This window comes from Rhinatrema bivittatum, chromosome 1 (assembly GCF_901001135.1).
Source record: "Rhinatrema bivittatum chromosome 1, aRhiBiv1.1, whole genome shotgun sequence".
Taxonomy (NCBI): Eukaryota; Metazoa; Chordata; class Amphibia; order Gymnophiona; family Rhinatrematidae; genus Rhinatrema; species Rhinatrema bivittatum.
The window spans coordinates 231,443,944-231,464,570 of NC_042615.1; the positions used below are offsets into that span (position 1 = coordinate 231,443,944).

A 20,627-nucleotide genomic window follows, 5' to 3' on the forward strand; every position below is an offset into this window, starting at 1 on the left:
TGCATAAATCATCACGTACAACAAGATCTACATATAAAATTCAGCTGGATGTCCCTTCATTACCACAAGCCAAACTTTCCTCCACCAGAAATAGAGCCATCTCTATAGTCGGCCCAAAATTATGGAACTCTTTACCTCTACACCTCAATTCACAAGAAAATCTTAAATCCTTCAAAAAGGAACTTAAAGAATGGCTACTCTCACAGTCTTACAATGACTGTTCACCCAATGATAACAGAGCATAAAACCTTTTTCATATCCACCTCTCGCCCCTTTTTATTCCAACAATCCTTCTGACTCTCGCCCGACTTGCAGAAACCTTCTCTCTCATTAACGGCTTCAACTGTCAACTTCAAGCACTGCATACATTCTTATCTAATGTTCAATGTACTTGTTAACTTTTTACTAAGTTAATACTCTGTTTCAATCTGTTTTAATGTTATGAATTCAAATGTAACTGGTTCGTTGTAATGTAAACCGGAGTGAAGGCATTGTCAGCTGTACCTCGGTATATAAACAAATGCTAAATAAATAAATAAAATATATTTATATTGAAAGAACTAGGCCTGGTAAAGGGTGGTGAAGGAAAAATGCTATTTTGGCAGTTTTAACTGCCTGCTTACAGTTGGTTAGTGGATATAAAATTATTCTCATATTTCCAATTAGAAATAATTTAGGTCTATTCAAGATTTCTGTTTCCCCTTTACCTCACACCATGTACATCAGTCCCACTGTAAGCAAAATACCAAATGAAATGATTGATTTGATAGAGCATTGCAGTTATGATTTTACTGTCTGTAAAACAATGTATTACATAACACAAGCATAGCTGAAAAAAATGGCACTGTACTTCATTCCATACACTATTTTTCAGGTTTTTTTTCATGTCTTTGCTGAACAAGTAAAGTGACTTTTCCCTGGGAATATGTAAAGATGCACTGAAGTTTAAACATGCCTGGGCATGCTGAAATCCAGTAGTCAGGTTAAAATAGCTTTTAAAATGGTTGGTAAAAGTTGATTTACATTTCTACTGGTCTGTACCCTGTCTAATACATCACCACCTGCTGGCTTGATAGCTCCAATGCCAGTTTTTAGTGATGATTTTAATGTTTCCTTTCAGGATGTTCCTTGATAAATCTCCTCCGGTCAGATTGTGTAGACCTGTCCTTAGTTACTCTAAGGGACAGGACTGACTGGGTTTATTGGAGCAGGTGTGGTTAGCCTTTAAACAGACATGAGTACAAAAAAACAATAACCTGGCTGGTCTAAGGCAATAGTCTCAAAGAGGACAGGACCCAATATGCTAGAGAGAATAGCCTCAGGAACAAAGGACACCCTTAGGAATTAGATGTGGTTTTGAACTCTGATGGAGCAATTGTACACTTCAAGAAAAGCCCTGTTTTCAGAAAATGTTACCAGTGGTCTTGTCCCCAAAGAAGAGCGAGATTAGACTCCAGTTTCTCCTTGCTGAAAGTGCACAGTCCCAGATTCAGTCACAGGAGTTTCTCTCTGAATTAGGTGGATTCCGAGAGATCTAGGTTTTGTAAGTTGGTCGTAAGTGTTCTTAACTAGATGAATGGCATTTCTTGTGAATCAGAAGGTGAAGGAGCCTGATGTGAGGGGAGAAGTCTTGTCAACTCCAAAAAGTGTTTGACACCTTGTAGAAAAAATATTGAAGAAATGGGCTCACTCTAATGGAAAATGAGCTCTTCTAAGATTCCTATCCAAACTTAAGAGGTCAGTATTCAGCCACTATCTGGATGAATAAGTGAGCCGGGTAAACATATCTGGTTAACTTGTTTGCGATATTTAGCAGTGCGGCTATGCCACTGAATATATCCAGATAAGGTAGACCTGCTTATCCAGCAAACTTGTCTGGCTGATTTAGATAAGTCTGATAAGTGGTTAGAGCAATGGGCTATGAGCCGAGGAAACCAGGGTTCAAATCCCACTGATGCTCGTTGTGACCTTGGGCAAGTCACTTCACCCTCCATTGTCTCAGGTACAAACTTAGGGCCAGATTCATTAAGGCTTTTCTCCCATTTTATGTGTATGGGAAAAACCCTTAGTGAATCAGGTATTTAAACTATAAGCCTCTAGAGATAGGGAAATACCTCCAGTACCTCAATGTCATCCACTTTGAAGTGTCAAACTGCAGACTATAAACTAGATTTAAATTAAAAAATGAATATTGCCACTTATCCACTAACTTAGCTAGATAAGTAGCCATGCTCTAGAAAGCCTCCGAGCCAACCATTTCTTAGTTGGATAAATAGATATCCGGATAAGTGCTGCTGCTAAACAAGGTGAAATATTCAAATGCCACCAGTTAGCCAATAAGTCAGAACTTATCCAGTTAAACAGTGATGAATCGCAGGGCCATTAGTTTTCATTAAAGAAAATGTGGACATGTGAGAGGTTAGGCCCCTAGTGTTGCATGCAGTCGAGACTATGAAAATAACTGATCCCTGTAAAGGGAGCACTTTCTCTAAGTAACATAAGTTCATGAGAACCTAAAGAAGAATTTCTGAGTACAATTAAACGGTATTGTGGCTTGTGTGCTCCTGAGCTACATGTTAAGTGTCAGGAAATTTGCAAAAAGGGCTCAAGTGCTGGGCTATACCACTTTTTTTAAATACCCAAAAGGTATTAATGTGCAAGAATCAAACCTTTTTTTCCAAGGGAAAGGAAGCTGTAGAACTAAGCAATGATATGAAATTAAGGGGTTAGGCTCAGGAGCCAAGGTCAGGGAAAACATTTTTTCGCAGAAAGGGTGGTGGCTGCCTGGAATGCCCTCCCAGAAGAGGTGGTGAAGACAAGAATGATAACGGAATTTAAAATGGACTGTAGAATCTTTTAGTAACTTTGAAATGTGTTTGCATGGAGCTAACTGGCATGAAGTGATGGCAGGGCAGACTGGATGGACCATTTTGGTCTCATCTTCCAACATTTACTGTTACTAAGATGGATGGGCATGGCTGACAGTCCCCACCACCCCCCTCCCGATCTTTACTGGTGACTTATGATTCTATAGGCTTGCTTGTTTTATTGATTGATTTCTTATATACCACACAACAGATACCAGATCTGGCAGAGCAGTTCACAAGTACAAAAAACTATTATAAAAATTACGATGAATGTAAGTGTCATTTCTGACCATAAAGTTGAATATGCAGCATCTCCGCCTAGGAAGGTTTATAATTGAGGTGCTAGTTTATTGATTTTTTTTCCTCTAAGGCTATGGTTCCCAAACCTGTCCTGGATGGCCACTGGCCAGTCAGGTTTTCAGAATATCCACAATGAATATTCATGAAGGGAGACTTGCATTTCACGGAGGCTCAGGAATGCCAAGAGCAGCAGTAACCTACAACAAATACAAGTGAAAAGAGGATCAAATAAAATGAAAGCAAAATGAAAACTATAAAAACTGGGTGTTGCCAAAATTGTCTAAACCATTTTTCCATCTCTAAAAATCCTTAATGCATACTTCTATGTATTCAAAGTGACTCGTGCAAAAAATCCTTTTTTATGCATGTACGCAGCACTTTGAAAATCAATTGGGTGGTGGTGTGTGTAGAAATATGTACAAAACCCTATTTTGTGCTTTTTATCTACACTAGCAAGAGGCAAGCCTGGGATGGGGGTCATACATACTTCTGATTTTCAAAACTGTGTACACAAATGCACAGGCAACAAGTTAAACTTGCTCAGGAGCAGCCATCTTTGTTTGTTGGTGTGTGCATGCACTGGGACAATCCATGAATTTTCAAAGCAGACTTAAAACTGCAGGTACAAAGTGAATGCAGACTTTGGCCCTGCATGGGCTCTTACATGGCTATACCTTAGAATGTAATTTTGTACCTCTGAGCGTCTGAAGAAATAGATATGTAGGAGTGTGTAATTCATTCAGTGAGTAAAGAAGTAAAAAAACTATTCATAATGCAAATGTTAGGGTCTTCTGGCTATAGAATGGGTTATTTTGACTTGACTTGATTTGATTTTATTGTTCCTTGGATCATAGTAGACCCCGTAAGTCTAAAACACGACGCACATATGTTAGACTGCCAATAGACTTGAGTGTGCTTGCTTTATTAAAGAAATTCATGCATGGAAGCATGTTCTAAAAAAAATGCACACCCATCATTTTCTTCCTTCATAAGGTATATGCATGTGTATATTAGGTGTTGAAAAAAAATCGGAGGCACCACGTCACCTGGATGCCCAAGTTTCAAGAGCTGGTGTGGGGGAGGATAAGGGATGCAGCTTTAGTCTCTGCTGGTGGTATCCTCAGGCCTGAGCAAAGACATGGCTTTGGTCCTGAACAGGAAGAGATTGGAGGGGAGAGGGGAAAATGCCAATAAGCTGGGAGGGAGTTGTGGTGGGCAGGAGTTGGAGGGGAGAGATGAAAGGGTTGGGAAGCTAGAAGTGATGGTAATGGTGCTTGGTAGAGGCGAAGGGGAGGAAGTGTCTTGGAGGAGAAAAGCAAGAAGTTAAAAGCAAAAACCTATAAATCTACAAAATAGACTTAAAGACTTAGATAAGCAAAAAAGAAAAACAAAACTCTCCCTGGTTCCTAAAAGGTTTTTGGCAGATCTCTTTGCTAAATATTATTCTACCCCTGGATATATGATTTATATTAAAATAAGATTTAATTATATCAAGCTGTTTAAATAAATGTTCTTATAATTCAGCCTAATGGAGAGTTTCTGTTCTCTAACTGGATACTGGCTTGTCTGGTCAGCCAAGCTGAGCTATTGCATGAAGCTTCTTTGCTTGGGTTTGCCTGTCCAGTTTAGGAATTGATGGAAACAGGTTTCCATTCAATACAAATTGGCCAGTTGACGAGCACTTTCTGTTCTTGGGTGCATTGCTATGGATGTGACAATTCCCACACCCTCCTTAAAGGAAGAAAGATGGTCCTGTCTATCAAAATGAACTAGTCTGTCCTATTCCAAACTTATCTGACGCTTATTCTAACTTGATCTATTCATATTCTCAGTGGTGCCACCATTATCCTGTGCGCTTATGTTGTCTGTTGTGGCACAGTGTATTAGCTTGTGTGTGTGGTCTGAGGCCACTCTGATTTAGTAAGCACTTGCAAATAGCATATGACTACAGACGAACGCAAACAAGTACACACACCTTACCTGCAGCAGTTGGCATGGAGTGACATCTATCTGTTCATAGGCCATAAATGTAGTTTTTGTGAGTATCTTTGAATGGCTTTAACACTCAAAATCTATAGAAGCCCTGAGCTTGGTGGTAATGGTGGTGACAAAAAAAATTATACCAATGACTAAATTCATTGCCAGCCATTTCAGCGCTCAAAATGGCAAAGGTTTCCCCCCCCTGAGTTGTAGCTTTTTGAATTGAGGCCATTCAGAACGAAGCTATTTTGAGTATGTAGTCACAATCCTATATCCCTTGATCAGTCCTACATAATTGGCATGTAATTCATACCTTAAGGATATCTGGCCACTGACAGGAAATGCTTTTGATAGTAAACCACAAAAATGGCAAAACTTGTATTTCTTTTGTATTGGAAAAAAGTTAATCAGTTTTGCTTCTGCCAGCCAGAGCTTAATTTCTGATGGAACGGACCGGAACATGTTTCCGGCACTTTTCAGCCTTAAGAGGGGGTGTTCTCCAGGCAGCCTTCAAGGAAGAGGAGGAAGGATTAACATGGAACGGACATAAGATAATAGCCTATCTGATCCCTAATCCTCCCCTTCCATCCTATCTCCCCCTACTCTTCTCATGTATTGCAGGAAACATGAGGAAGCGATACTGAAGCAGATACTGCAGGGCAAAGAACAGACAAGAAGGGATTGATTTAGCACAAGCCTGAAACTTGTGAGCAGCAGTGCTAATTGTCAGTGCTTCAATCCTGGCCTTGATGAATGGCACTGCTGCTCAAGGTTTCAGATTTATGCTAATACAACACCTTTTTTGTGTCCATTACCGAGTGCTTATTTTCTTGCAAAACAACCCAGACCGGCATTCTGCCACCTTTTTTTCTGGGACTGGAGAGAGCAGAGCAGATGGTGTAAATCAGTTCTGGCTCCCCTGCAGAAACAGACCAGGGCCAGTAGTTGCATGGATCATTTATGGGCCCCCAGTCTTTGGAAAAAGCAGAGTGGACCTTCTTACCCTGAGATAAGGGCAACCCCAGGTTTGAGTGTTGTGCAATTTCCCAGCACAGTTGAGGAGGCAGTGAGAGAGAATAGCCAAAGGTCAGAGAGAGACAGGGTGAATGCCTCAGCCCTACTGTTTCTGCCCCTATTGGGTGTTGGCTTTCTGCTTCTGCTGTCATCCCAGGCCCTGCCATCTTTGCTGTTGATCACATTGAGGGTGAATGGACCAAGCATGTAAAATGATGGTGTGGGGAGGGCAGGGGAAGGAGAGTGAGTGAGATGTACAGGGGCAAAAGAGTGAATAAGGGAATCGTAGGGAGGGCAAAAGAGTGATGGAATTGGAGGGGCTAGGAGTTGTGGGGGGGGGGGAAAGGGGAGAGTAAATCAGGGAATCAAAGGTGCTGTGGGGTATCAGAGGGGAAGGGGAAGCTTGACTTCTTGGGCCCTTGGTATAGACATGGTCTGTGGTCATTATCCAGCCTTCTGATCTCACCATTTTTTTGGACTTGGTCCCCTGGGTGATGCTGGAGAGACAAAAAAAAACCCAAACCCACAGTATAGTAAGGAAAAAAAACACCTCACGATATTCTCTCCTTTCTTACTGATCCTAAGTCCAAGGAAAAACAAGTCTTTTGAGTCATTTGTTCAAAAACAAAATTTTACTACAGTTTGTAAATTAGAATACAAGCCAAAATGGTGAATGTAAAATAACATGAGGAAAATAAGTGTCAAAAAGAGCATAGTCCCTAAATCCATGCCTCTCCTCCTTGTAGATCTTTGCTCCCTTGCACCATCATCCATAATCAGAAATCCTTCCCCGATTAGGGTAGGGGCATCCCTGTTGTAACTCCAACATCCAAAACTGGGAAAAGGTGAGAAGAACCCTAAATCCAAGATCTAGTCTCTGAAAATCAAGACCACTCCAGTCACTCCTTTTGGAATTTACAAATTCTTAATCTCTTCACTTCTTGCTTTACTCCTTCACCAGAGGAATGGAAACAAATCCATATCCAGTCCATCCAGATACCTGTAAGGAATCCCTTCTGTAGGAACTGGTTCCAGTAGATGTTTCAAGATAGCAAAAAGCCACTAAGCTGCAAAACTGGTCTCTTATTACAAGGCAGAGAGACCCTCCCTCTTGGTCAGTCCACATGGGATGGCAAAATACCCAAATCACATGCTAGAGGGAATTTTTATAATTCCCTTAAGCCTTCCCACAAAAAGATGAGGGATAAGTGGAAAAGAGGAACCCCAAATTTCCCCACCCTCTCCTATGCTAGAAAAAATAGAGCGAAAGTTTAGCGAGTGGCAAAGCTGGGTCATTAGTGTGTGGTTAGGGAAGGCAAGCTGAGTGAGGAGAGAATGTGTAATCCCCAAGGAGGCAAAGAGCCGGCCATGTTCTTGAATTCCAGGCCCCCATGCTCTTCAAGGAGCCTGAGGACAGAAGAAAGTGCACACCAATCTACTCCCCCCCCCCCCTCCCCCCTCACACACACACAAAAGCAGAAGAGAGCCGGCTGGTTCTGGGTTGGAGGAGGCCTGTTCTCTCCATAAGGATGGAAAGGAGAGTTGTAAAGGGACATTTTCCCAGGAGAAGGGGGTGAGTCTGAGGGCTGAAGGCCCAGTGGGGAATTTGAGGGGACTGGGGATGGAGGATCAGGATCACCAGAGCAGAGAAGAGGGGGGTTATGGAGGGAGCCCCATTCTCTATCCTTCTCCTCTTTACCCCAGTGATCTTCTATCCCCAGCTCCCACCAATGTTTAACACAGGCTGTCCTTTGCCCATGAATGCTCATCAAGCATGTGAAGTGTGTGTGTGTGTTCACATCTGGCCCTATCTCTGTCCACCTCATCTCCCCACCCCTGTCACAGTTCCACTTCTTTTTTTTTGCCTATAAATTAAGCCCTGCTTGCCAGCACTATCTTTGGTTGGAAGAGTACTGCCATGAAACACATTTTAAGACCATATTTTTATGTGAGCATATGACACTGGAGGAAGAGAAGAGGGAGGCAATGAGGCATGTAAAGCCCAAACTGCTGCTGGATTGGGGGAAGCATTGAAGTAAGAAAGTATGTCAAAGGAGAAAAAGATAGAAGGCCGAGTGGAGCCAGGGTATGGATGAGTGAGTTGGGGCATTGAGGGAGAATCGGAGAAACAGGAGTACAGGCAGATGGAGAAAAGAATGGAGTAGGTGGGAAAATGTGGGTTTATTAGGGGTCCATAAGATTGCAAAAGTATAGGCAGTAACTGGAAAGGAAAACCGAACAAAAAGATAATAGAACTGACAAGATGGAGGACCAAGAAGAAACGTAGGCTGAACAGATGGCTTTGGGCAGACTAGGGGGGCTCTGTCCTAACGTATTGTCATGTTTTTATAAGGCTGCATAATTTTCCCCCACTTCTACACTAAGGGTAACTTTTCACTTCAGAGGATAGGTGTGGGCACTTAGTCCAACAGCAAATCTTGATCCTTTACCTCTTTCCAGCATGCACAACTCAAACACCCTGTTATGAACTCCTGATGAGCGGTGGTCCAAAGGACCACAGCTTTTTAATTAGTAGGCCATCAAATAGTCAACCTAATCACGAGGTATACAATACAGGCTTGTTCAGTTTGGTCAGATAGTGTTCATATTACTGTTGAAGTATTGGGCGCACCTATCCTATCAGTCTGGAGCCTTTCATCATGGTCCACTAGCCCAAACCTGTCCTGTCAGAGCCCAACCCCTATCCTGTCAGAGCCAGCAGGAATTTCTAAAGTCTGCTGTCTTTTACAATAAATACAGTGATCTTTTCTGCATCTAAATGGCAGATGGTGTAACAAATATCTTAATGATTTTGTAAAAAGATATACTTGTATTTGTTGCTGTTACTTCAGAATTGTCTGATATATTGACAGTGACTTGAGCTGTGATTCAGAAAAAAGCAATGATCTAGTTCTGTGGAATTTTGGAGATATTATATTATAGATATATAATACAGACCCACTTGTTCCTAACTATTTTCAAAAGTTGGAGGATGTGTAGATAGGCCAGCTGATGGAAGTTCCCATCTCTAGCTTGACAGTGGAATCATTCATTTAATCAAGTGAGATATGGTGGAGGTCTTCAAGGAATTGAGAGCAATCTGCAAAGCGGCAGACAGAACAGCCATAGCAGCAGCTTATACTTCTCACTTCAGAAAGTGTTTTTCCCCTGAAATTTGGATTGCCTACCCCAGCAGTGGCCAACTCTGGCCCTCAAAAGCTACAAACAGCCTGGTTCTTGGTTTATCCATAATGAATATGCCTGAGATGAGTTAGTATACAGTGGAGACAAAGCATGCAAATCTATCATGCATCTTCATTTTGGATACCTTGAAAACTGGATCTGTGTAAATCCATGCTGGCTGTATCCCATTAAACCATGACTTTTTTTGTATGTTCTGTGATTTAGTTCTTTAGAATAGTTTCCACCATTTTTCCTGGCTCTGAAATCTTTTGCCAATCTAGTTTCCTAGATCACCCCGGAGCCCTTTTTAAAGACCGGATTTACATAGTAATGGTCCATCCAGTAAGATTTTTGCGGTGGTAACTGCTGCTCCATACAGGTTACGTTGGCCATCCTCCAATCTTTGGGTACAATGGCTATGATTTTAATAGGTTACGACACTAGTTCCCAAACCAGTCCTGGGGGATCCACAGTGAAGCATGTCACTTGGAAAGGCACACCAGTCTCTCTCCCTTATTTTAAAACAAAGGAAGATGGGACAGACATGTGAACCTGGCATAGTGGACTAGCTCTCTATATACAAATGCAAGAGAAGGGAGTGTGTTGCAGTTAGCCAGCCAGTTCAGTTGCTTATTTTGGCTGCTGCATGTTGCTGCCTGAATTCCATCACTGCTGCTGCTCCCAACAGTCAGAGTAAACCACATCCCAACCCTCGGTCCACGTACTCTCAATCTCACTCAGCCTGGGGAAAAGACAGAAGCCGGAAGAAGTTAGAAGGGAAAGTTAGGAGGTACCATGTGAAATGTATGTGCTGCACAAAACATGGTCCAACTCCCTTTGTGCTGCCCATTAATTACCCCACTGCAGAGCTCATGAGGTATGCATGATGCCACGTTCTCAGAAAGGAGTTCCTACATGTTTGAACCACCATTGATGTTTCTTCTTGCTGCAAAGTGCTGACCTGGATCTGAGCATCAGGCTGTGGTGGCTTCCATGGTATACCTGATCATGTCTGAAGGCACACCAGTGCTCCATGGCACACTAATTGGAAAACATTGTAATAGAGTTATTATATCAAATAGGTATGAAATAGATGAAAAATTCCACATGATTGGCAGAATACAAACCTGACACATTTTGTCTCATTTTTCAAGCTGCTTCATATTTGGTAAATGAACATATGAGATGCAGAAAATAGCAGCTGTCTGTGTAAATAGCCAATAAAATGGTTGATACTGTCCCTTGGAATATGTTGGCTTGTGTAGTGGCTGAAAACAATGTTGGCAGTAAAGTTTCTTGTATGTTCTGTCAAAAATGAAAGTATCCACCATCACTGTAAAAAAAAAAAAAAAAAAAAAAAAAAGTAGACTTGGCCTCCTGCTGTTAATTTTTTAATGCCATTAGGGCTACAGCAGTGATTAGAGTGGATGTGTGAATAAAGGGGGGCAAGGCTGTTAAATGTTAGCTGGCTCCGAAATTAGCACAGGCTTCTGGTGTTTAATTTCAGATCAAACATTTGCAGGTATAATTGCCCTCTGCTTACTGTAGAAAGTGTAATGTGCAGCTGCTTTCTGAGTTCTTATTTTCTGGTTTTCTTTCATACAAAAGCTTGCTTTCATTTTGAGCTGAAAATAGTGTACCCCTAGCTGCTTTTGTTTTTCTGGTAGTCCAGCATCTTTTCTGAAATGAAGCCGGTTAAGCAGAATACGTATTAGCTCCCTGCTGTGTGCGACTGCTTGATAGGTGTAGTACTATACTTGTGGACCATAAAGCTTTTAGACGCTGAGCCTGAATGCCTTTCACTTTGTACCTTTTTGCCATGTGAAAAGTGGAGGAATTGTGCATTGAGGCACCTATTTTTAGTTTGCTGTGGCTGTGACAAGTGGCTGAACAAAAGCCCAGCTGAATGCAATAGCAGTTGCATTTAGGCCAACTAAAGTGTTTTCGTAGGAGTAGTTGCTGGCCAATGTTAGCTAGGGAGTAACTTTCAATTATGTTTAAACCTTATTAGAAGACAGCTGTACTTGCTTGTAATTATTCACATTGCTACTGAAGAATAAAGTCCAGAGGATAAAATGGGCATTCAAGAACTCAGTTAAATTCAAATAGTGCTCACTGTCCAAGGTTCAATCAGCTAAACGAGTTGGCATCAGTATGTAAAGTAACTCGGTGTGGTTCAAAGCAGTAAACTTGAAGAGATAGGAAGGCTTTCCACTTTATTATTCAGTGGTGCCTGTCCTAACTTTTGGATAAGTATTTCCTTGGATTCTGTAGAAGAGTCCATGTTCATAGTTTTTGACTCGCTGTACTTAGGTGCTCATGCATGCGAAGGGTGAGGGAAGTACTGTAGTTCATTTGGATAAAGTGCTCTGGCTGTGGCCTGCTCCAGTAACTACAACAAAACAATTGAAGGGGAAGGTTGATCGCGCCTGACCTGTGATGTGTTGCATGCATACATGCATACATGCTTTCTCTGGTCAGCAATGCAATGTCTGATACAGAATTTGCTTTGTACACTACCCTACTGAGACCTAGGTTCGTGCTCATCAGGATAGCAAAGACTTGGGGGGGAACGAGGTTGGACATGGCACCAGAACACATTCAGGGTTCAAGCATTACTAGATGCTGAAAGGAGTTGTAGTCGGTAAATCCATACCGAGGACAGCTGATGAACTTGTAAAAGGGATGGGGAAGGGACCCCCCCCCAAGGTTACCATGAATAAAGGCTTTTGGTGGGAGATGGTCCCAGCTGATCTTGACACCCAGTAGAGCAGGACAAAGCTGCTATGCCCCCTCCTCCTCCACCCAAAAGACATGTATTTTACACTACAGTTTCTTTCATGTACAATAAACCAGTTTTGTCAGACCTTCTTTTTTTTTATACCTTAAATGCAAGAATATCAATGGAATATCTCCATTTGTGTGACTAAAGATTCTAAGTCCAGCCATACAACTGTTCTTGTTTGTAGGGGTGCTAATCCCTCTACTTTAGCCTCGTGAAATAGCATTGCTAGCAAAACTTTAGCATGTGTGAAGTTTAAACTATCACCTTAAAAACAAGTTTATTTGCAGATTCTAAGGAAGTATCTTTTTACAACTATTGAATGGTGCTCTCACTTGTTAATGCTCATCTTTTCTAAAACGAGTGCTTTGCTGTGCTGATCTTTATCAGAAAAGCATGCAGGCCTTACAGTGCTACATACAGAGAATGATCATAACTTGAAGCATGAAGGAAGGAAATCTGTAGAACAGGATCATAGTAGGCATATGCATTGAACATTTTTTTTATTTTTTAGTTTTTAGTTTCTTGCTTAATTTTAATGAAACAAAACAGAGAAAATGTTGGGCCTACCCAGCCCCCTTCCAACCATATAACCCCATTCATGAGTCTAAAGGGTAGGAGTGATCCCTAGTTGCCCTGCTGGGTCTCAGTTTCAAATTGCTGCCGAAGGGACTAGAGTATGGCACTGTTTTGCTGTACAGATGTACCGCTATAGTGAGGCACATATATACCTCCATACAACATGGATTCTCCCAGGACAAGCAGGATGGTAGTCCTCACTTATGGGTGACGTCATCAGCGGAGCCCTATTACGGAACACTTTTGTCAGTTTCTAGAAACCTTGACTGGCACAGTGAGCATGCCATGATCCCTGTGTCCACAGGGGTCTCCCTTCAGTCTCTCTTCTTTTTTTTTTTTTTTTTTCCCGCGCTGCAGTCTGCCTCGCGTTTAGGAGCTCTGAGATTTTTCTCACAACTTTTCCTCATGGAAACACTTGAAGTTTTACTTCACAAATAATTTCCTACACAGGTCTCCCGTCGCATACATTTCATTGACACTCGGTGAGTACTATGCTCTGTTCTCCGATCGGTTCCAGTCACCTCACTATCGGTTCCCCCGGGTTACCAACTGAATTGTGGCCCTCTTTTCTCCCTATGTCTATCACCCTCTGTCTGCCCCATGATGCCCACGAGTGTCCTTGCTGCGATCTTCCACCGGGTCCATCAGGGCTAGAGGGATTGGAACATCCATGATTCCCGTTGAGTCTATGCTGCCAGGGCCACCGTCGATGCCCTCGACTAAAGAAAACGCTCCATACTTTGGGTTCTCAACCAGAGCCCTGTGTAATCCTTGGGTGAGAAACAATGCCAGGAGCAGCAGAGGCACGGTGACAGTCAGTCACCAATACCATCCGGGACAGCGAGGGCATCTTCCTTGGTGCTGGAGAATGACCGGGCCGAGCACCAAGGGAAACATCATCACCGGCGTGGTTCCGCGATCGGTGCCGGCACTGATACCACACCAGCATCAATGTCCATTGAGCCAGTTGCGAAGCGCACCCGGATACAAGATTCTCCATGATCCGACGCATTCCCCACAGACACCGGTGCTGGGTACTGAGCCACCACAGATTCATGTGGAAGTGCCAGTAACACCTAGCCTGTCTCCCCTCCTGTAGCTGCACTACCTATACCAGCTTCCAGGGAGGAGCTGAATGTCCTCATCCATCAGGCTGTCCTCAATGCCTTCCGGAATCTACTAACACCAGAGCCATCGATATTCGCCTCGTTGTGGCACCTACCAACGACAGCCTAAGTCATAGATGCCGACTCATCCTTCTGAGCTTCTACAGACTCCTATATCTATCCCGGGATCCTCGAAGGACGATGGGCATTCTAATCCCGCTTTGCACTGATCCCATCGTGACCTAAGTAAAGGACATGCCTGAAACCATCCCTTTCAAACCTGGTCACTAAAAAGAACCAGAAGTTTTCGGGAGGGTCTAGGTCGTAACATCTTCCAAGAACCATATTGGTGTCACATATTGCTTTTTACCAGCTATGTTTGACACAACACCAAGGGAACCTCTCTGCCATCCACATGAAATTTGAGCGGCATGTGATTGCTTCAAAACGTCCTCCCGTTGCCAGCAACATGACTCCATACTAGATGGTAACCTGGCTTATGGCCCGAAGTCCAAGATAAACTAGCTGATCTGCCATGCACTGCAGATAATCTCTTCGTGCACAAGGACCAGCAGATAGTGGTTCAATTGCAAGATCACCTCGAAACCCTGCGACAGCTCTCTACATTTCTTGCACAGCAAAGAGGGATGCTAGAAGGACCTTTTACCACTCCTGCATGAGACCAACTGATATCCAGATCACACCAGCTCCGCCAGTCGGGATTTTTCAACCTTGCCAGAGAACAGAATGGTCTATCCCACTGAGGACCAGGGTGTTCCCCGGACGCAACAAGGCAGAGGATTTTAATCCTATTTCCTACTTTCAAAAACAGGCGACCTCCGCCCATCCTGGACCTCAGAAATCTCAACCAATTTCTTTAGAAAGAAAAGTTCAGAATGGTGTCTCTCGGCACCATGCTTCCCTTACTACAAGGGGGTTGCCTCTATTATCTGGACTTTCTATACACTTCATAATGAGTCAACATTTTCAATACAAAGTTCTGCTACTTGAACTAGCTTCGACAACTTGTGTATTTCACCAAATGCCTAGCAGTGACTGCCGCTCATCTACAAAGAACAGCAGCATTCACGCGTTTCCTTACCCTGGACGACTGCCTAATAGAGTCAATCCAAACAAGGAGCTCTAAATTCTCTAAGACTTACTATAAATCTACTAAATTTGGCTGGGATTTCTGATCAATTACCATAAATCCCTTAGGGAGCAGATCTGGGCACTACAGTCGCAATGGCCTTCCTGCCCAAAAACCACGCAGACATCCTATCAAATTGTCCACATTTCTGCGCGCATGCAACATAGCCTCAGCCTATCAATTCTTCCATTGCTGAGCCACATGGTTTCCACAATCCAAGTCACTCCTATGGCCAGACTAGCCATGAGAGAGACTCGGTGGATTTTAAAATTTCAGTGGCTCCTAGCTGTTCAACCGCTTTCGTCCCTGACCCATATCACCGATCCAGTAACCAAATCCTCAGATGATATTGGCCGCAGTCGCATCCAATTTGGGTTGGAGAGCTCATATCAACACCCTCCAAACCCAAAATACGTCTACTCCGCTCTATGAAAAGTCTCTGATCAACTTCCTGGAGCTTCGAGCCATGTGTTATGCCTTTTATGCCTTCAAACACTGCCTCTCACACAAATCTTTGTGGATACAGACAGACAATATAGTGGCAATGTGGTATCCAAACAAACAGGGACACACAGGCTCCTATCTGCTCTGCCAGGAAGCCGCGCAGTTCTGGGCCTGGGCCCTTGCACACTCCATGCATATCCGGGCCGCTTATCTAGCAGGCATACCAAACGTACTAGCAGACCATCTCAATCGATGTCTCCATCCTCACGAGTGGTCTCTGAATCCATGTGTAGTGAGCAAAATCTTCTAGCGCTGAGGTCAACCAACCATCGATCTCTTTGCGTCTGAATTGATCCACAAAGTGGACAGATTCTGCTCCATACACAGGCATCGAAATGCATTAGCTATGGATGCCTTTGCTTGCCCCTGCAACAAAGGCCACCTACATGCTTGTCTTCTGATATCACTCATAGCCAAAACTCTCGTGAAGCTACAGCAGGACAGGTCTTCAATGATTCTCATAACCCTGTACTGGCCTCGACAAGTATGCTTCCCCATACTTCTCAACCTATCACTCCAGGAACCAATTCGCCTGCCCACAGGTCAATTTCATAACACACTCCCTGATATTTTTAGGTACTTGTAGCTTCACAAAAACCTTCCACACACAAATCTTACCATTCAAAATGGGCAAGATTCCCATTTTGAATGGTAAGATTCCTCAGTTACCGACTGGTCCTCCGTACTCACCCTAAATTTCTTCTTAAGTTGGACACAGCCTCTCACCTTACTCAGTCTATAGTCTGCCCACTCTTTCCCAAGGCCTGACTCTCACCAGGGTGAGAGGGTGTTGCACACCTTGGACTATAAGCGTGCACTTGCATTCTATCTAGACCGCACTGCACTCCATAGGAAATCCACTGAACTCTTTGCTTCTTTGACAAAGACAAGCTGCGAGTTCCAGTGGGCAAACAAACTCTCTCCAACTGGCTAGCAGACTATCGAATTCTGCTATGAGGAAGCAGGCCTTCCTCTCCAGGGGTGAGTGCAGGCACATTTTGTAAGGGCCATGGCAACATCGGTAGCACACTATCGTTCAGTACCAATTGCCGACATCTGCTAGGCTACGACATGGAGCTCTCTTCACACATTCGCAGCCCTCTACTACTTAGATAAGGAAGGTCCATCAAGGCTCTGCCTTTGGCCAATCTGTCTTTGAAAACTTTGTTCCAGTATATTCCCCAACTCCTTCCACAACCACCTGCTGTGATTTGAGGCTGCCTCATTATTGCCAATAGCACCCCAATTGTGCCTGCTGCACAAGTTGTCTGCTATTGGCCTGTTGTAATATGAGTCAGCCTATAGCTTGCTAATCACCCATATGTGAGGGCTACCATCCTGCTTGTCCTGGGAGAAAGCAGAGTTGCTTACCTGTAACAGGTGTTCTCCCAGGACAGCAGGATGTAGTCCTCACAAACCCACCTGCCACCCTGCGGAGTTGGGTCCGCTTATGTTTGTTTTTTTTATTTTCCGTTCGCGCTTTTTGCTACAAACGAGACTGATGTAAGATGCCTGTGGACATAGGAATCATGGCATGCTGGGTGTGCTCAGTGTGCCAGTCAGTTTCTAGAAACTTTGACAAACGTGTTCCGTAATAGGGCTCCACCTGATGACATCACCCATATGTGAGGACTACATCCTGCTGTCCTGGGAGAACACCTGTTACAGGTAAGCAACTCTGCTGTCTGGTGCCATTTTGAAATGGAGACCAAACTGGAAAGGAGCAACTAGTGAATCATGCCTGCTGCTTAGGCCCCATGTATGGGGTAAGGGGCTGGGGTTTCCTATTCGAAAACAAATTTTGTTTTTCATTTTCAAAATGAAATTAGAAATCTTAATTTCCTGTTTCATTTGGAATGAAAACACATCTCGAGAGTGGCTAGAAAGTGCAGACATCTCTAAAGAAAATACAGGATTAAAGATGGCCTAAGAGGAAGCAAAGTCAAGCTGATAAGTTTTAATATCTTGAGCTGTCTAGGCAGTATTTTGTATCTATGGGAAAAATAAAGTCTTCACTTTACAGTAGCTTAGTGTATTAAAACTGAAAAAGCCCTGTGAGACTCCAAATGTTTACAATAGGAAACAAATCTGTGTGCCATGAAAGAAGCAATGCGCATTTTATAAGGATTGCAGATTTATCTCCATTAGGAATATTGAGCAAATGGCAGTATCTGCAAAACATTTCATAAATTTTTGCTCACAGATTTGAGGTTTATAAATGAGCAAGTTTCCTAACTTTCGTGTCTGTCTTTTTCTTTACAGACTTTAAAAAATTCAAAAAGTCTCTGTTCCCTTGACTATGAAGATGTCGATGACCCTCACATGAAGACAATTGTGTCATCACCATGCGATTCAAATGACCTTATGAACATCACGCCTGGGTCCAGCCCGATGAAGGAGCAACTGGATGAAGTGAGGCATCATGGGCCGTGCCAAGCTGAGCGCAGTGCAAGGGATTATAAGCAAGCATCTGTTGTGAGCGAAAGCGACGAGGACACCAGCGATTCTGAGAGCACTGAAGAGGGCATCTTCCCTTTAGACTGTGGGGATTTGGATCTTGAGCAGATCGAAAATAACTGAGTGTTAATTTCACTATAGATTGATGGGTTGTCCTAAATTTAAAGTGGCAATGGATTCCCTTTGCCATGGATAATTCATGTCCCTCAATTTCTGTATTGGCTGCCTTTGGCCTGCTTTAGACAAAATGTTCCAGGTGGGAGAAAGTGAAACATTGTCACCTGTTTAAATCTGATCATTAAATGGACAGAAAATAGGTTAAATGTTATTTTGAACATTAAGGAGTAATTTTGATTACAGATTTCCTAACAAATATTTTGCATTTTTATGGCTTTTACAGTTCTGGAGAAAGCATCTCTATTTTGAAATGAATTTTCAGAAGGGCATTCTATAAAACTAAATCTGTCTACAGTGATTCTGGTGTGGGTATGTGTTTTGACTGCTTAATGTAAAAAAAAAAAAATAAAATAAAAATGCAAGAACCGCATAATTGGTAACAAACATTGGGTAACTGAACAGAGCTCTAAGTTTCTGGTTGACAGCTGGTCCAAAATCTGTAATAACTGCCTCCTTTTCTAGTGAGTGGTTATAAAACTTCAGAACTTGTACAAAATGATTTTTTTTTTCATAGTGTCAGACTTTTTGATCAAAATGTAGTAGTGACCTTGAAAGGTTAACGTTTTCATGGCTTTACTACTTGAATTGTTTTCTAGCTTGAACAAAGCAATGCTGCTTTACAGTAAGTGTGATAAACCTGCAAGAACAATAGCTTTCTACCTTCTTGGTCATTATTGCGTTTTCTGTGGTTCAAAAGAATGTACAAAAGCACTTGAACTTTAGATGGGGACTTTGTAATGATCAATTCCCTAGAAGATGGTTCCTTCAGCAATACTAGAAGGAAACTAGTCCTTGAAATAAAAACAATTTTGCTTTGCACTTACTGTACAGTTTTAATTTTTGAAATGTCTGTCCTTGTACATGTGGGTTAGGTAACATGGAGATAAAATCAGTAAAATACTGTCAGAACTTAGAACAAGAATCATTTTCTCATTTTTTTTGCTTTTTCACAAACCTATGCGGATACCACTGAATGGTCTGGAACACAACGGTAAGGAAATATTTTGTTGCTTGAGGCAGGATGCTTAGTGCTCCCTTATACAATGACTTTAAAAATGGTTTTACCCAATCTAGTACCCCCTTCAGAAGCAGCCTAAGTGCCTGCTCACCCCCCACTTGCTGCAACCCTAGGCTAGAAAGACACATTTTGCAAAACGTAACTTGTAAATTGAGCATATATGAAAATAAGAGTGGGGGATGGTGACTTGAGCTGAGCCATCAGACACCTGCTGATGTTCAGTGGCATTGGAACGGCCCTAAATGGGATGAGCTCCTATGCCATAAGCCACAGGAAGCTAATTCTGACCCTTTTTTTTTTTTTTTGTCCCCTACCAAGGGCTTAATTTCAGGCAGGACCACCCAGAATGGCATTTTGCCATCTTTTTTTCTGTGACCCAAGAAAGTGGAGCAGAGCTGTCGGTGTAAATCTGTTCTGGCTCGCTTGAGGAAACGAAAGAGAGCCAGTAATTGCATGGATTATTTCTGGAGGGAGCAGAGAGTTGGAGTTGCTGACCCTGAGACAAGCACAGCCACTTGACTTTAATCTGAGTAAATATTTGTGAGAGTTTTCACATCCGGCCCTGGCCCTGCCCCTTTGCGCAGGTCAAACCTGTTCCTGGCCCCACCCATCTCACCCCCAACACCCCCCACAGTTCCACTTCCTTTTTGTCTACAAATTTAAGCCCTGCCTTTGCTTATTCATGGGAAACTCATTTAACAAGCTGGAAGCTCAAGGTACCAGTTTGAAGGTTGTAAACTGGGTTAACTGGTTGAGGTAATAAGTGTGGTGATTAATAGTAAAAGTAAGATGACCAGTAGAATGCAACAAGAATTGTTCCTGTGACTGATTATCTTCAATACTTTTATAAGTGATACCTTAGGACTGGCACAAAAGAGCTCTTGGTAGATAAAACCACAGGGGTAGATTTTAAAACGTGCGCGCGCTACCCGGCGCGCACACATGTACGCCCTATTTTAGAACATGCACGTGAATGTTATAAAATCCAGGGGTTGGTGTGCGCAAGGGGGTGCACAATTGTGCACCTTGCGCGAGTCGAGCCCGTGCTGAGCCGCGCTACCTTCCCCCGTTCCCTCCCAGGCCACTCCGAAATCAGAGCAGCCCCGGAGGGGACTTCCCTACCTTCCCTTCCCCTACCTTTTTCCTTTTTTTTTTTCACTTTTGTTTGAAAACTTTTCAGCCCCGGCGCTGAATTAAGTTGCGCGTGCCGGAAGTTAGCCGGCATGTGATCCTCGGCACAGCCACAAATGGCCGCTGTGCTAAGAGCCTCTGGCCCTGCCCCCTCCCTGCCTCTTTTTTGCAAGCCCTGGGACTTACATGCATCCCGGGGCTTTACGCACATTGCTGGGCCTTTTGAAAATAGGCCCGGCACGCATAAGACCGGTTATGCGTGTAAATCCACGAGTAACCCTTTGAAAATCCGGCCCACAGTGTGCAAGTCAGTTATCTAATAAAACTGGGAATGGTTAGTTTGGCAACTAAAATTTAGTTCAAAAAGTGCAGATATACA

General features: G+C 43.0%; 1 protein-coding gene across 7 annotated transcripts in view; it reads left to right on the plus strand.

Moving 5' to 3' along the window:
• FAM53A (family with sequence similarity 53 member A) overlaps positions 1 to 18,918 on the plus strand; it is a 206,642-nt gene extending 187,724 nt beyond the window's left edge. For all 7 annotated transcript variants that reach the window (XM_029592634.1, XM_029592643.1, XM_029592641.1 and 4 more), the window contains one exon: positions 17,728 to 18,918. In XM_029592634.1, the coding sequence (XP_029448494.1) occupies positions 17,728 to 18,045 (318 nt within the window). In that variant the 3' untranslated portion in view covers positions 18,046 to 18,918. The remainder of the gene's footprint in view (positions 1 to 17,727) is intronic.
• Positions 18,919 to 20,627: the final 1,709 nt, after the last annotated feature.